Source organism: Danio rerio, chromosome 13 (genome assembly GCF_052040795.2).
Source record: "Danio rerio strain M-AB ecotype USA chromosome 13, GRCz13ab, whole genome shotgun sequence".
Classification (NCBI taxonomy): Eukaryota; Metazoa; Chordata; class Actinopteri; order Cypriniformes; family Danionidae; genus Danio; species Danio rerio.
In genome coordinates, this window is record NC_141033.1 from 48,260,274 (window position 1) to 48,277,500 (window position 17,227).

At 37.2% G+C, this 17,227-nt stretch overlaps 1 protein-coding gene across 5 annotated transcripts in view; it reads left to right on the forward strand.

Annotated features, from left to right (window-relative positions):
- The first annotated feature begins 1,901 nt into the window (after positions 1 to 1,901).
- The window catches only part of ldlrap1b (low density lipoprotein receptor adaptor protein 1b), a 75,208-nt gene continuing 59,882 nt past the window's right edge, over positions 1,902 to 17,227 (forward strand). For 4 of the 5 annotated variants that reach the window (XR_015505443.2, XR_015505441.2, XR_015505442.2 and 1 more), the window contains exon 1: positions 1,902 to 2,183. Coding sequence is in view for 2 of the 5 variants with exons in the window: in XM_087278567.2 (XP_087134693.1) it covers positions 2,099 to 2,183 (85 nt within the window). In the remaining 3 variants the exon portion in view is untranslated. 5 annotated transcript variants of the gene reach the window in all.

Here is a 17,227-nt window from a genome sequence, read left to right on the forward strand (position 1 = left end):
ATCTATTCACTGTAAAGCTGAACAGGTTTTGGGGGGTCACACACACTGCTGGGGGTCAGAAACCTGATAACTCTCTCTCTCTCTCTCTCTGCTCCGTCCTGAACTGAACACTCTTCAATGCCTGATTTTCTCCTCCAAGTTTCTTCATTTCCATTTCTCCATGTCTTTTTTCCCCATGTGGTGGTGATGGATTGTCAGTGTGTAGCACTCATGCGGATGAGACAATACACTCTCAAAGACACTGTTCCTGTTTTATATACTTATGACTGTCTTTCTTTGTCAAATATTCTCATAAGATGGCAAATTTATTTTTAATAAATTTGCAACAATTTTAAAAAACTCTTATTGTCATTATGGGGTATTGTGTGTAGAGTTTTGAGAAGATAAATTAATTTAATCTATTTTGGAATAAGGCTGTAACATAAGCATATGTGGAAAAAGAGAAGCGCTATGAATACTTTCTGAAAGCACTGTATGTGTATATTTTAGCTTTTTTAAAATTAAGAGCTTGAAATGCTAATATACTACGTTTTTTAGAAAACAAAATTGACTGTTAATATATTACTTTTTATTACAATAAAATTGGCCATTAAATAAAAAAAAAAAAAAACTTAGCTTAAAATTTAAATACATTACTTTTTACACAACACAGTTGGCTATGAATGTATAACCTTTTTACACAACAAAATTGGCTGTTAAATTTAAGCTTAAAATTGTAATATGTTATTTTTTTTTTTACAAAACATAATTGGCTAATAATATTTTTTATTTATCAGGGGTCGCCACAGTGGAATGAACCGCCAACTTATCCAGCATATGTTTTACACAGTGGATGCCCTTCCAGCTGCAACCCAGTACTGGAAAGCATTACAGTAGGATGGGTGATTTAATGATTCATATTATTCGGTTCTTTAAAGTGAATCAAATCAAGACTCTCTATTAGTAGTGTTAGTTCGATTCATGATCGAGTGATTCTTATAAATTGAGCTTAAATTTGTAATATATTATTTTTTCACAAAACAAAATTGGCTAATAAAACTATTTTAATACAATAAAATTGCCCATTAAATTTAAAATTAAAAAGGCTATTAAATTGAGCTTAAAAATATATTACTTTTTACACACTATTGGCTATTAATATATTACTCTTTTACACAACAAAATTGGCTATTATAGTTTGCTTAATGACTATGATTATAGTTATTATAATATCTAATTATAATCTTATTTTCTATTAACAACAATCTTAAGTTATTTTTTATAACTACTTTCCAGCTCTGCAATTGTACCGTGACATAAAAATGTTTATTAAATCACAACTCAATTAAACCGGTGTATAATTGTAAACATTTGTGTAACAAATGTTTAATAGCTACTACATGACAATGTACTCAAAATTAAATTGTGTTTTTTATTTATTGTAAACAAATAATTCTGTCATAAGACTTTTTGATTGTACAATGTGCAATTGTTACAAACTTTAATAACCATATACAGTTATAAGTACCCTTTTTGCTGATATCAGAATACATTATTTATTCAAGTAATCAATTTTACAACAACATACTTTTAATAACTGCTTCATGACAGAAATGGGTTTGATTACTATAATTTTCCTTAGTTTATTATTTATTTGTCTTCATATATAAAGCAATTTCTATGTTTTACCCATAATCACGAATGTAAATTATTAATAATATTTTTTTACGTCCTGTATCTGATCTATATTATGTTTGTCTTTTGTAGCTAATTGTTTGTTCCATGCATAGATTCAATGCCAGTGTATTTATGTATCCACTGAAGTCCCGCCCCCGTTACATTAGCTGGTTATTTTGCATAGTCAAACCCCGCCCTTCGCCCGTTCGCCGCCGCGTCATGACTGTACATTATCCGGTCAATTTACATACTAAGCTCCGCCCGCCGTGGCGAGCATGTCCGTGCATCCACCCGGGATCATCCGCGGAAAAGGAAGAATATCAGCGGCTGTCAGAAAAGTTTTCCTGCGGGAAGAGGCTCGTGTTCGCTCGGGCTGAAGGATCGCCGGGGGATCGCGCTCTCAGGATTAATAATCGCCACAATAAACTGAGCTATTTCTGTCATGGACGCGCTAAAATCAGCCGGACGCGCGATCATTCGCAGTCCCAGTCTGGCGAAACAGTCCTGGATCTCTGGAAAGCATAAAAGTGAGTTTTTACCTGCTGTCAGGGTACATGAATTTGCAGAGAAACGACGTTTATTGCTGGTGTTTATATCTGTTGATCTGTTTTGAAGTTCAGAGTCAAAGTTGTCTGCAACTTGGATGTAAAGGCAGGAAATTACTGGCATTTACGTGACATCTCATAACAAATTAGTCTGGACTTATGTTATCTCAATTTCTGTGCGATTTGGAAGCAGTTTTGATGGAATTACACGTATTTTCATGATGGTGGTGTGGTGTTTATGATATACGCTGAGAGATGTGTTACCACAAAGCGTTGGAAAACGAGAACCGTTTCATAAAGAGACGGTTTTTAAACATTGAAGGTGAATATTTTTCCCTTTTTCACTTGACAGTTTGTCTTAGACTGTTTTACAACACGATGGGTGATTTATTGATTCTTATTAGTTGGTTCTTTAAAGTGAATCAAATTAAACCTCTCGAGTAGGAGTGCTAGTCCGATTCGCCATCGAGTGATTCTTATGAGTCGGTTCTAATCAATCGAACCATGATTTGTGTTTATCATTTTCCTCAGCGAATGATTCGTGCACTTGGTTCTTTGTATTGACTCGGATCTGGATCAAATGTGGATTAGTATAACTTGTTTTCCCAACAAATCATTTAGAATTTACTTGAGTAGTTGAAAATGTACAGCAAGCGGTTCGAATCCCTAAGAACCGATTCTTTAAAGATCAAAACCCTACAGAACACTGAAGCAGATCTATATAGACGTAACCTGGTGTTTGTCTTTTTGTAGAGGTCATTTGTCGTGATTTGGAGCTGATCTTTTCAACCAAGAGTTGCTAGGCATTGCTTTTTAAGTCTTGCTCTTTTTTTTATGGGGCACATAAGAAAAAGTTGACAGACATTAGCCTCTAATTTTCTGTCATTTAATTTATCATTCATTTTCTTTCGGCTTAGACCCTTTATTCGTCAGGGGTCGCCACTGTGGAATGAACCGCCAACTTATCCAGCATATGTTTTACACAGCGGATGGCCTTCCAGCAACAACCCAGTACTGGGAAACTCATACAGCAGGATGGGTGATTTTAATGATTCATATTATTCAGTTCTTTAAAGTGAATCAAATCAAGCCGCTTGATTAGTTGTGTTAGTTCGATTCGTGATCGAGTGATTTCTCATGAGTCTGTTCTAATCAATCGAACCACGATTTGTGTTAATCTTATTTCCTCAGCAAATGGTTCCTGGACTTGGTTCTTTGTATTGACTCGGATCTGGATCAAATGTGGATTAGTATAACTTGTTTTCCTAACAAATCGTTTAGAATTCACTTGAGTAGATGAAAATGTACAACAAGTTGTTCGAATCCCCATGAACCGATTCTTTAAAGTGAATCAAAGCCTTACAGAACACTGAAGTAGATCTATGTGGATGTAACCTGGTGTGTTTCTTTCTGTAGATCATTTGTCGTGATATAGAGCTGATCTTGGCAACCAAGAGTTGCTAGGCCTAAGTTTTGCTCATTTACGCGGCGCATAAGAAAAGGCTGACAGACATTAGTCTCTAATTTTCTGTCATTTCATTCATTTATCATTCATTTTCCTTCAGCTTAGTCCTTTTATTCATCAGGGGTCACCACTGTGGAATGAACTGCCAACTTATCCAGCATATGTTTTACACAGTGGATGCCCTTCCAGCTACAACCCACTACTGGAAAACACTCATACAGCAGAATGGGTGATTTAATGATTCATATTATTTGGTTCTTTAAACTGAATCAAATCAAACTGCTTGATTAGTAGTGTTAGTTCGATTCAGAATCAAGTGATTCCTATGAGTCGTTTGTAATCAATCAAACCATGATTTGTGTTCATCTGACTTTTTCACCGAATGATTCTTAGTTCTTTGTATCGACTCATATCTGGATCAAATGTGGATTAGTATAACTTGGTTTCCCAACACATCATTTAGAAGTCACTTGAGTAGTTGAAAATGTGCAGTAAGTTGTTTGAATCCCTATGAACCGATTCTTTAAAGTGAATCAAAGCCTTACAGAACACTGAAGCAGATCTATAAGGATGTAACCTGGTGTTTGTCTATTTGTAGCGATCATTGTCTCGTGACAATGCTGGAGCTGATCTTGGCATCCAAAAGTTGCTAGGCATTGCTTTTTAAGTCTTGCTCTTTTACAGGGCGCATAAGAAAGAGCTGACAGACTTTAGTCTCTAATTTTCTGTCATTTCTGTTTGTCTTATTGCAATGTTGTGTCAGCTCCAGTAAAGCACACCCTCAAAGGAATTGTTCCAAACCTGCACGACTCACTTTCTGTCTTTTTCCTTTGGAACATAAAAGGTGAATTGGTTTTGAAGAATGCTGGCTGCCATTTTCAATAGTTAATGAAAGCGGAAAGGGACAGGGCCTGTCAAGCTCCAAAATGATAAAGCACAGAATCAAAGCTTCACAAAAGTGGTCCATGCCGAGTGCACAAGTCTCCAGCATTAAATAAAGACTCAAATTTGAGTCTGTTTCTATAAAAGTTTTATCATTTATCACCTATATTAGAGCTATTGTTTCCGCATCCATATCGCAGCTGTAATAGTCACATTGCTAGGCCTGTCATGATCAGGAATTTTTGTTGTGCGGTTTTATTGGCACAGAATTTGTTCAGTAAGCAATATTATTTTCATTTTGAGATCGTTTTTACACCCCTGATTTATATAATGATTATATAACAGCATAATAATGTAAATAGCCATAAACTCTTTAAAGAGCCATGAAACCCCCTCGTTTCAGCAGGGTGTTTTCACACCTCTACTTTGGAAAAAGTCAGAAAAGTGGGCGTGTCCAGCTCTGTTTAGGGGGGAGTGTCGGAGGAACTAAAGAGGGATGGTGTGGGAGTGTCTATTTGGGTACACGCGAGTTTCAGAGTCAAAACACACACACACACACACGGGAGAAAGTGACTGTTTACATGGACATCTATAGTCGAATTATTTGCCAAATTATTAAATGATAGACTTTAACTGCAGTTTGGCTCTTTCATTCAGGGAATTCAGTCATGCCCCTCGCGACAAATGAGATATATTAATAGAGGAACTGCTGTAAGCGTGTATTTTTCATGCAATGTTTGATACCGCAAGGCGAATGAGAGAAAAAACCCTCCGCATTTTCCAGAAACTTAGATGCACACGGCAGGTAGCGTCAGAAAGCAGCGTGTGTTATTCTGGTCACAAAATGCGGTAAAAATCCTACACGAGGTAAAAGTTTGGTTGTGGTGCTAACATGTTTACACTCGGTGCAATTGTTAGTTCGATACGAACAAACTGAATAAACAAAGAGCGCTGGTCGCTCACTTACCAAATCTGTAGAGACAGGACAATCACCAGCAACTAGAGCTGCGTCTTTAATAAGAGGAGACTAACGTTACAAGCGAATCCGGATCTCAGCGTTTGCAGATGAGAACAGCTCTCAGGTAAACAATGTGCCTCCTTAGACACGTAAGTTATTGTAGCGCACGCTGGAATACAATGCTATTATGTCACGACCGTGACGCAGCTTCAAAAATTCGTTTCTAACCGGAAGTACGAATTTGCTTGAAATAACGCGAAAACAACCAATTTACACTTTTTAGTGAAATATAGGTGTCCTAATAGTGTTTTTAGCAATGTGGGACACATATACAACTGTCAACAGCTCAAAACTTGTGTTTTGGTGTTTTGTGACCCTTTAAAATACTTATCCTTCTTTGTTCTCTTTTGGCACATGTAAATAAAAGCACATATTTTTGGTATTACTATGGTTGTCTTTTGCACTTATTCACTATTTGTATAAATATATTTTAATTACCTAAATGTCAAACCCCACTATCCCCTAGCATAACACCAGGGGTTTGTAACAGCCTGTTGTTGGTGTTCTGGGGAAAAATCTTCTGGCGACACCGGACAACAGTTCATCAAATTGGGCTCGGCTCATTCGAGAAGCACCGCTGAAAGCCTCCAGCCAGGCATAGTTTCTGGAGGAGTTGATGAACTCCCAGAGCTGGGTGCACCTTTGAAAGGATCTAGTGGACTCGGCGCCGAACGAATATACGATGTTTTTCAGCCTTCTTAAACAACTGCTATATCAATAAAATCCATGTTAACCATTTATCATTGTAGCTAGAGTCACCGGGCAGCAGAGCTTTACATTAACACCCGCCAAATGCGGGTAGATTTCAACTTTGGGTGGTTAGACAGTCACTCCCACGAGCCACTTTGGCTGGTTAAAAATAATTTTTAAATTGTGGTTTTCTTAAAAGCAGGGTTCGACTATAAGAATGACCCAATATGCGTGCAAATGTGATCTTAGAATCGAGAAACAGCACGACTAACAAAAAAATTGCATTCGCACGAGCAGAAAAAAGCAGATGAATACAGAATGAGAGGCTAACAGTCACGCTAACAGCTGATGTGATACGCGCGACTATTGTTCCTTCCTTGAAGCAACCGTGCCTGGAACGCAAATGTGATCGGATCTCTTTCAAATAGTCAGGGCAGGCAAAAAAGTAATGCTAATGCACACACAGACACAGTCTTGCTGCTTTCAAGAGCTCCAAATGTGGCTTTTTGTAAGCAGCACCGGTTGCCTTCGCTTTGAACAGATTATTAATTGGCCTTAACCGTCTGATCATTCTTCCATTGTCACACAGTATATGTTTTTCTCCTGCTTTCTTTTGCTTATGGTTATTTTTGTTTATATGGTTTAATTATTATTTTTACAACAAAATTGCTTTAATATGAGATTAACTCTCTATTTATGTGTAGTTAACTGATAATCTGAGAGACCTTTAGCCAGGACTAGGGTTGTAACAATATACCGGTATGACGGTCTACCACGATTTGAACGTGCACGATTATCATACCATGAACAATTGCATATCAACGGTTTTAACCCTTAAAGACCGAGACAGCCGCCCGCGGCTAAAATTAAGTATTGCTCTTAAATGTTTAATAACTTTTGATCCGCTGATCTGATTCATACAATTCAAAGATTGGCATAAAGAAGAGAATCTCAGCTTTCCAGTGCTGTATCACATAACATTCGGACTTTCAGAGGCTCCGGAATCAGTGCGGTTACGTCATCAAAATTTGACAACGCTGATTTGACAAAGAAACGCTCGTCACTGTGTCTCCGGACAAATCAGACATGATACATTGATGCATTGTCCCTCCTCCATGCCCAGATTGGTTCAAACTCGCTATATCACAACCAATAAGCATAGGTTTCGCTTTTGTTTGTGGCCCAACACTGAGCTTTTTGAACAACACAGAATGAGAGATAGGCATACATTTATGCGCGGCTAAATAAAACGCAAAAAAAAAAGTTTTGCATGAAATAATTCTCATACTAAGTACTTTTGCATGCACAGCAGCACAGAGACATGACAAAACAGTGACACAGCAAAGACGAACTGCTGCTCTTGCTGTTTTCAAAAGACGCAAATGAAGGTGCAGCTGTTTGTCTGCATTGCAGACAACCATATCCAAATCCATATCCAGACAACCATATCCATGCTGGCACATAAAACCTAAGGATGTTCCATATTGAATCTAGTTTCGTTATGTAACTATTTATAGTATAGTAAATATTTATATCTATTTTTTACTGAGGATTTGCACCATGTTTATTTGGACTTTATTTGGACTTTGACACATTATTTATTATTTTCTTATTTTTTTATTTGTTCATTGTAAGTGGTGTTGTTTATAGTAACTGAAAATATATTATTTGGAAAAAGTCAAATTTGCTTCACAGTTCTATTATTTTGTAACATTTGTAACATACCGTATACCGCGAAACCGTCAAACCGTGGTATTGTTTTAGACGATTATCATACTGTAAAAAATTCATACCGTTATAACCCTAGCCAGGACAGATAACTGTGCATATTTTTGATACATGACAATAATTATTTGTAAAAGTCAATGGCTTTTGCTTTGGTTTTTTTAAAGAAATGTTTTGTTAAATAAAAAGTATAGTATACAGCTATATTTAGCTTGTTTGACACATTAAAAAAATTTGTGGCTAAGAAATAATTATTGTTTGGTGTGGTCAGAGATAAGTTAGGTAAATCCTTAATTTTGAGTTCTGAAAAGTCATGAAACCATGACCCATTTGCTCATACACAACACACAAAACGTGAAATGAATAAGAAGCCATGTGGACATAGCAAAAAATCTAAATCAAGTAATTTTAGCATGTCAAAGTCATATTTATGCATATAAAAATATTTTCCCAACAACAAAATTGTGGCTAGTGAAAATGCAGAGTGGCTAGTAACGTTGGAAAACTACTAGCCACTGTGGCTGGTGATCAAAAAAGTTTATGTAAAACCCTGCCGGGCAGACAGAAGCCTTGCCCATAATGCGAATCTGCATCTATTGTGAAGTAAATCTGACGCTGGAATGAAGCGAGTAACTCAATTTGTTCATGCGTCTATTTACGCACTTGCCGTGTCTGGTGTGAACACAGCATAAATGTAAGGATGTTTTCACGGCCGCAAAATCACACGTGAGCTGACACACTAGTGTCTAGTTTACTACTAGCAAGGACAGGTAATAAAATAGTAAATAACATTCAGTTTGTTGCACAGAACAATATTGGGAGCCACACGGGAAGTCTGTTTTTTTTTTTTTACTCAAAGTGATGGCAGCCATGACATGAGGCGACAGTGCTAACCACTGAGCCTCTGTGTCACAGATCAAGTTTTCTAAAATTGAAGTAAATGAAGAGCTGTTCATTTTTGGGTGCAGTGTCTCTTTAAAGCCCCGGCACGTGCACACTAGTGTTCCTCTGCATCCAGCGGAGTCTTTGATATCTCAGATGTGCCTTTTCAGTCCCTCAGACAGCAGAGTTCAGTCCAGCTGCTGCACGGTGGCGCTTCACAAAAACAAGCTTAACTGCCCGGTGACCTTTTTGTTTGCTTTCACATGGGGAACCCCTTCACAAACATGCTTAGCTGTCAGACTGATGGCAGCACACTGGGGTGTTGGAGTTCTTAGCGATGCATTATATATATTGTTGACCGTGCCGTTATTGACCACAGTTCAAACGGGGTATATGCAGTGTTAGAGCTGAACAATATACAGCTGGAATTATTAGCCGTCCTGTATATTTTTCACTCAATTTCTGTTTAACAGAGAGCAGATTTTTTCAACACAAAAACATAATAGTTTTAATAACTCATTTCTAATAACTGATTTATTTTATCTTTGCCATGATAACAGTGCATTGTGTTTGACTAGATATTTTCAAGACATTAGTATTCAGCTTAAAGTGACATTTAAAGGCTTAACTAGGTTAATTAGGGTAATTAGGCAAGTTATTGTATAATGATGGATCTATCTATTTATCTCTATCTATCTATCTATCCATGTATCCGTCCGTCCGTCCGTCCGTCCGTCCGTCCGTCCGTCCGTCCGTCTGTCTATCTATCTATCTATCTATCTATCTATCTATCTATCTATCTATCTATCTATCTATCTATCTATCTATCTATCTATCTATCTATCTATCTATCTATCTATCTATCTATCTATCTATCTATCCAGAAATCAATGCAATACATTTTAATTTCCATTCATCCGTCCATCCATCCATCCATCCCTCCATCCCTCCATCCATCCATCCATCTATCTATCTATCTATCTATCTATCTATCTATCTATCTATCTATCTATCTATCTATCTATCTATCTATCTATCTATCTATCTATCTATCTATCTATCTATCTGTCTGTCTGTCCGTCTGTCCGTCTGTCCGTCTGTCCGTCTGTCCGTCTGTCCGTCTGTCCGTCTGTCCGTCTGTCCGTCCGTCCGTCCGTCCGTCCATCCATCCATCCATCCATCCATCTTCCAGCCACCCATCTGTCTGTGCGTCTGTCTGTCTATTTATCTATCTATCTAGCTTTCCATCTCTCTCTCTCTCTCTCTCTCTCTCTCTCTCTCTCTCTCTCTCTCTCTCTCTCTCTCTCTCTCTCTATATATATATATATATATATATATATATATATATATATATATATATATATATATATGACATTTCCTGTTAAAACAGGCCCAAAAATAACAACTAGTGTATGCTATTACTGCAGAGACTCTCACGCCCCATTCACACGAGGCGTCAGCGTCAACATATATATAAATTCTATGCAACCTTGGCATGACAAAAATAGAAAAGTTTTCACCTACATACTGAAACCCTTATTACAGTTGTTTGTGTAAGCTTGCATTTTACTACATTGTACAAATAATCAATGTTTCTGTCAGCTTTTTCAAATTTTATTCGATTTATCAAAGACAGAAAAGTGGCAATTTCACATCTGTCACATCCGTAACTGAGAGATGTCTCATCACAACGAAAGCTTCTTCCCCATTAAATGCATAAATGTTAAATAATACATTTTTGCAATTGTGCCTGATGGTCTGCTAATCCTGACTCAACACTGACCATCCTGAGATTTTGACTCTTGCATATGAACACATTGTGATGTCGATGCTGAAATGATATATTGTGCAGCCCAATTATAATGTTCCTCCACCATGTTTTCAGTCCATGCATGAAGAAATGTGTCATCCATCCACAGCACTGAAAACATTTCAATATATTACATTTATTTTATATTCACATTCTCTTTCTCTCATTCTCTCTCTTTCTTATATTAAAAATATATAAACAATATGTACAGTGTTCAACATAAATGAGTACACCTCATTTTGAAAATGAATATTGTTATCTATTGATTAGTAAATATGGGTAATACTGTATATATTGGTGCATGTGAACAAAACAGATTTATTAAACCGATTTATATTTATTACAATAATATTTATGCCAAACATCTTTAGAAATAGTAAGAGAATACATTTAAATTCAGGCAAAATATTGAAAAAAATCCTATATAAAAATTCTATTTTTTATTTAGTTTCTTTAAAAAAAAAAAAAAAAAAATTTAAGAATTTTTCCTAACTTATACTTTTGGGCTACTAATTCTAAGACCTGTATTGTAAGTTATTTTATTAGATTAGCTCCAGGTTTGGCTTTAGTGCTGACTAAACTAATGTATATGCACAAATATAATATTGTAAAGCTTCCTATAAAAAATATTCATCTAAATGAGAGACTTGTGAGGGGTGTACTTATACTAAGCACTGTATATTGAATATTATTCCATCCATATTTTGAGATCTTGTGTTATAAAATGAAAACATAGACATTTTACATAAATTCAGTGACCTTTCTGTGAACATTTAAAACCACAGTTGTAAATTAAGTTTTAACCAAACCCCAAATATTGCTCTGTTTTCTACATTGCATGCATGTGAATATCCTATAAACATGATCATCCAGACACAAAATCATCATTCCTGAGAATGATTCTCCAGGTGTCCATAGTGACGTTATGGTGATCTGGGTTGCGGTGGTTTGTATTGGTCTGTGTGTCTTCACTGAACCGCAGAAGATGGACAGGTTTCCTGCACATTAAACCTCACATAATTACCTTCTCTGAGCATATATTCAGTCGAATCAGCTGTGACGCCCCATTCACACGAGGCTTCAGCATCAACGCTTGACTGAAGGCGTGTCTGAAGTTGGGGCTGAAGTGATCGTCATAGAAGCATCAGCCAATGAAATTCAGTCAGCAATAGGCCACTGTCTAGCAGGTGTATTTGCATACAGCAATCTGATTGGCTGACGCTTTCGTTGGTGCTTGAAGATTTGAGCTAGTCCCAACTTCTGCAGCGAGCAACGCCTCTGAAGCGGCGCCGACGGATCCACAATGCAGTTTGGCTACGCCTGACGTCACCCATTCAAAGTGAATGGGAAGCGTTGACGCTGAAGCCTCGTGTGAATGGGGCGTGAGAGTCTCTGCAGTAATAGCATACACTAGTTGTTATTTTTGGGCCTGTTTTAACAGGAAATGTCAGCAGACTCACAGTCACAGAGCATGACACGTAAAAAAAAAAAATATTACAGTGCTTTTTGCACTAAATGCACCCATTGCCTTGCTGCACTGTATACAAGTGGTGGTTTGCAAGATCTTTTGGTCATGTTTGCACAAACAAACAGAAATGATAAGGAGGAGGTGTCTGTTAGGTTGTATTAACTCTCCCGAAACTCTCTTCCAGATCTTTCTGAATATAATGCCTGTTGTACAACATCCAATCAGCTCTCAGTAGAAAAAAAACAAGCCACGCCCACTGTTTTCTCATTTAATATTCCGTTTCTCTAGGAACTGGGTCACAATATGAAAAAGAAAATGGTTGCAGATTCTGGTTTATGTGGACTTTAATGGAGCGTTCACACCAAATGCAGATGTAGTGTCAAGCACGAGTGATTTACATATTAAGTCAATGGAAAGACGCGATTAGTCATCCTGCAGTGCTATTCGTGCAAATGAGGCGATGTGAAATAACCGTTTAGGCCGTTTGACGTGCTTAAGGAGTCGTTCACATCGTCATTCCCAATGCAGGCACGCGGCTTGTGTGCGCATATTGGCAGCGACACCAGGCACACCCAATTGAAAACATCTCAACTTTTCAGAATACAGCAAGTGCACCATGTGTCAAGAACTGACCAATCAGCTTCATACTTTGTATGGAATACACATTTCAATAGACTAATTACTTCAGACAAACACAGAACACCCAAACACTGCAGTGCTTTTTAATTTTGGATTATAACATATTTAATACGCGCATTAAAAAAAGCTGTTGATGGAAACGCCAAGATGCGCATACATTTTGAAAATGAGCATAAAAAACGTGTGCATGACTGAGTAGAATAAACTTTTTATTCAATAAAAAATATGCACATAAACTGCAACGGAAACACTTTTACCGAACAAATTCCAATATGTGAATTAAAAAAAGGTCATGTGATTTTGTTAAAAGAGATCATGTGATGTTGATCGTGCGTGAATGGACAAACCAGCAGGCTGAGCACACCGTAAAACATCTGAAATGTTGATTTAGTCTTTCTAAATCACCTTAAGCGTTTCAGTATTAGCAGGGCTCAACAATAAGGACTGCCCAGGGCCAGCGTGAAAGACTCTCGGGACAGTAGACAGGATTGTTACTGGCCCCTATCGGCCAGTAACGTTGAGCACATTTATTTATTTTTTTTGTAACCTGGTAACAACCAGTACAGCGAAAAGATGGTAACATGGCGGCAAAATTAAACAATGAGGCTAAAAGAAAACGTCTGTTTCTAAAGTCTTAGAAGCAGACAATTACATGGGAACAAAATTAAGAAACTGAAAAAAATAAATAAATAAATAAAACCAGTTGTCAGTTTGGCAAGCCATTTTTATAAAAATTATTTAGAATTGCATTAAAATACCAGCACATTTTTCATACTGCTCTTTCATTTGCATAAAATCTAGAATTTTGCTCATTATACATTTATTGACATATTTAAAATCTTTAAATTCTAGATTCACAGGCATAATTTTGCCAGTATTTAAAATATGTGGCTAAGAAATAGCTATTAAATTTTTAGTTTTTTTTTTGTTGTTTTTTTTGGTGGGGCCAGTGAACATTTTGGCAGGGCAAGTAAAAATCTCAACCAATGGCCCGATCGGACCCGTTTAAAAAATCCTTAGCGTTGTACCCTGATTAGTGGTATTATATTATTAATACCCTCCAGAATAGTCAAGAACCTCTTCGCTCCACGTCTTATGCTTTCAAACACCACCCACATTCATTGTGTGTTGGAATTGTCTTCTGAGACACAAGTAATTTACTAAAAGAAGAAAAGATTGACGCAGCTTCTCCTACCGCTGTAAATTTCATTTTTACTTTTGATATTTGTTCCCACGTAATCAGGAAGTGATGATTTTCTTCTGTTTGACTCGTTAGATGGAAACGCAGCTTTATTCGCATGTCTTTTATGCGATATTCCAGTTATGCGCATTAATTTATTTGGCATCTTTGGATGGAAACATAGCTATTGACAGATATGAAGTATACTATGTACAGTTCATCATTTGACAATAGTTAATACTACAGTATGCTGGAGCACTGATTAAAGGTTCAGGACACCCTGGAGTACTTTCTTTGAAATTTTTAACAGATTCGTGTGTGTTGAGAATCAGTTAAGACAGTGTTACCACCTGTCAGCTTTAATTTTGAGCTTTTGTCAGCTAATTTCAGTTTCCGGGTTTAAAATAATTTTGGAAGTGGGATCAAAATCAGTGACGTAGCGCGAATCTGCTAGTAGAGTGATAATACGTCAGTTTCTCATTATTATTCATAGCTGAGCTTTCTTTATTAACAGTTTATTATTAACAGTAATTGTCGTTGTAATATTTTTATAATTTGATCCATTTTGTTAAATGACAGCAATAAAATAGGTTTTATTTGTACGTCTTGGTGAATTTCTTATGATTTATCTGTCACTACTTGTTTATGTTAACAAATAAGTATAATTCCTTAAATTATATTATAGTTCCTAAAAATTTGATTCGCGGCTTGATGATCATGTAAAAATGTGGGTCCCATGGCCAAACCAGTTGAGAACCCCTGTGTTAGTGGGACAGTACTACGTGTGTGTCAAACATTTTGGTGAACTACATTTGTTTGGGCTGGTTATATGTTTGAAAGAAAGATAAAATACTTTAGCGATGTCGAGACTTTAAACGCACATCTGACAACGAGTCGAAAATGCCTCACAGCAGTTGTTTTCCATTCCATTAGATCGCATTTTTTAATTGATCAGTCCAGGAGGTGGCGCTGATCGACAGTAGTATTAGCTCAAAGATGTTAAAAGCAAATAAAATAGATTAAAACAATCATTTCAAAACTGTCCAAATGTGACTGTTTATACGCATCAGCTGCCGACCGGAAGTTCTTAGCGTTCTCCTTGCGCATACACGCAAAGCATAATGGGTAATTTTGCATTCTAAGAAAAAAGTCTATACTTCAATATTTATGGGACATGTTCCATGTTCTCCCTGCGTTTGCGTGGGTTTCCTCCTGGTGCTCCGGTTTCCCCCACAGTCCAAGGACATGCGGTACAGGTGAATTGGGTAGGCTAAATTGTCCATAGTGTACGAGTGTGTGTGTGATTGTGTGTGTGGATGTTCACCCGAGATGGGTTGCGGCTGGAAGGGCATCCGCTGCGTAAAAACGTGCTGGATAAGTTGGCGGTTCATTCCGCTGTGGCGACCCCGGATTAATAAAGGGACTAAGCCGACAAGAAAATGAATGGGACATGTTCTCCTCATGTTGGTGTGGGTTTCCTCCGGGTGCTCCGATTTTCCCACAGTCCAAAGACATGCGGTACAGGTGAATTGAATAAACTAAATTGGCCGTAGTGTATATGTGTAAATGAGAGAGTGTATGGGTGTTTCCCAGTACTGGGTTGCACCTGGAAGGGCGTCCACTTTGTAAAACATATGCTTGAGTAGTTGTAGGTTCATTCCCTGTGGGAAAATGAATGAATGAATATATATGATAGCACACTTTACCATACAGCAAAAAAAAAAAGCTGAAACAACACAATTCTTAAGATTTCGTTTGAGACGGCTTAATTGTTTTATGTTCAATCCACTTAGATTTGTTAACCGATTTGTGTTGAGACAACATGAAATAAATTAAGTGGAACTTTGCATTTTTTACTGTGTATTATTGTTCAAAATCACTATAATATTGTACTTATCGTAAATTCCTTCAGTATTTTTAATCTGTGTTGTGTAAATGAAGTCTGAGTAATTATTGAGGTTGCCATTATTATAATGATTCCTGTAGAGGTTGTGACTTTGACAGCTGGAACTGTTGTTTCATACAAACCATTGTGTTTCGAAGGCCAGATTGAATTATTCCTGAAGGCTGTAATGGCTGTGCATCTGCTGTTATCTGAGAGCGTGATGAGGCTCTCACCAAGCTGGTGTCAGTTGGTTTCAGTGCCTCGTGCAAAACTCAGTGCTGGTGAATAAAAAGAGCCCTGTCATTTCCTGTGCTGTAAACCATCTTCCCACAGAGCCGTCTTAGTCTGATCGAGACATCTTTGTGGTCACATCAGATATACTGTACTCATGCAATACAGTCATTAGCAGTGGTCGCTGTTAATAGTTACAAAGTAGTTAGCTGTATTTATACATTGAAGATACTTAAATAAATTTTATAAGTAAGCTAATTTTACAACTCTCCTAGTCTTAAGCTGTTTAACTTTTTTCCGAAATCTAGGTCTTGTGGAAGCACTTTAAGCTTAGCTTAGCTTAGCATAGATAATTGAATCAGATTAGACCACTAGCATCTCGCTCAAAAATGACCAAATAATTTCAATTAAAGTTTATTCGTAAAGCCCTTTTAACAATAATTACTGTTTCAAAGCAGCTTCACAAAAAGTGCACATTATTGCATTACACTCAAATTCAGGATAGTTAAGTTTATTAGTCATAGTTGGCGTGCAGGGAGCATAAGTAGTGCGCAAAACGCTAACAGCCATTAGAAAACCGTTTAAAAGTTAATTTGTGTATAAAGCACATTTAAAAGCAGCCATAAGACTGACTTAAGTGCGACACGGTGGCGCAGTGGGTAGCACGTTCGCTAAATTGTCCGTTGTGTATGTATGTAATTGTGTATTGATGTTTCCCAGTGATGGGTTGCAGCTGGAAGAGCATCCGCTGCGTAAAGCATATGCTGGATAAGTTGGCGGTTCACTCCGCTGTGGCGACCCCAGATTAATAAAGGGACTAAGCCGAAAAAAAAATGAATGAATGAATATATATAGCAGGGGTCGAAATTACTCTTTTTGCTTGGTAGCACCCGTGCTTCTAACTTAAAAAATTTAGTCGCACTTATAAGCACCGTTACTACACGTTTTGTACAAACATATTTATTGCATTTGAAATCAACACTAATCAAACTAACAAGAAAAAAAATATATATGCAAGCGTGAGGGAAATATGTCTCAATGAAATCGTGTTATCACAAGAAAATACTTTTTTATAACAACTGAGTGACCAAAAGATGCACGGACTGCTCGCCGGCCCTGCACGCACTGCTTGACATGAATGAATCTGTTAA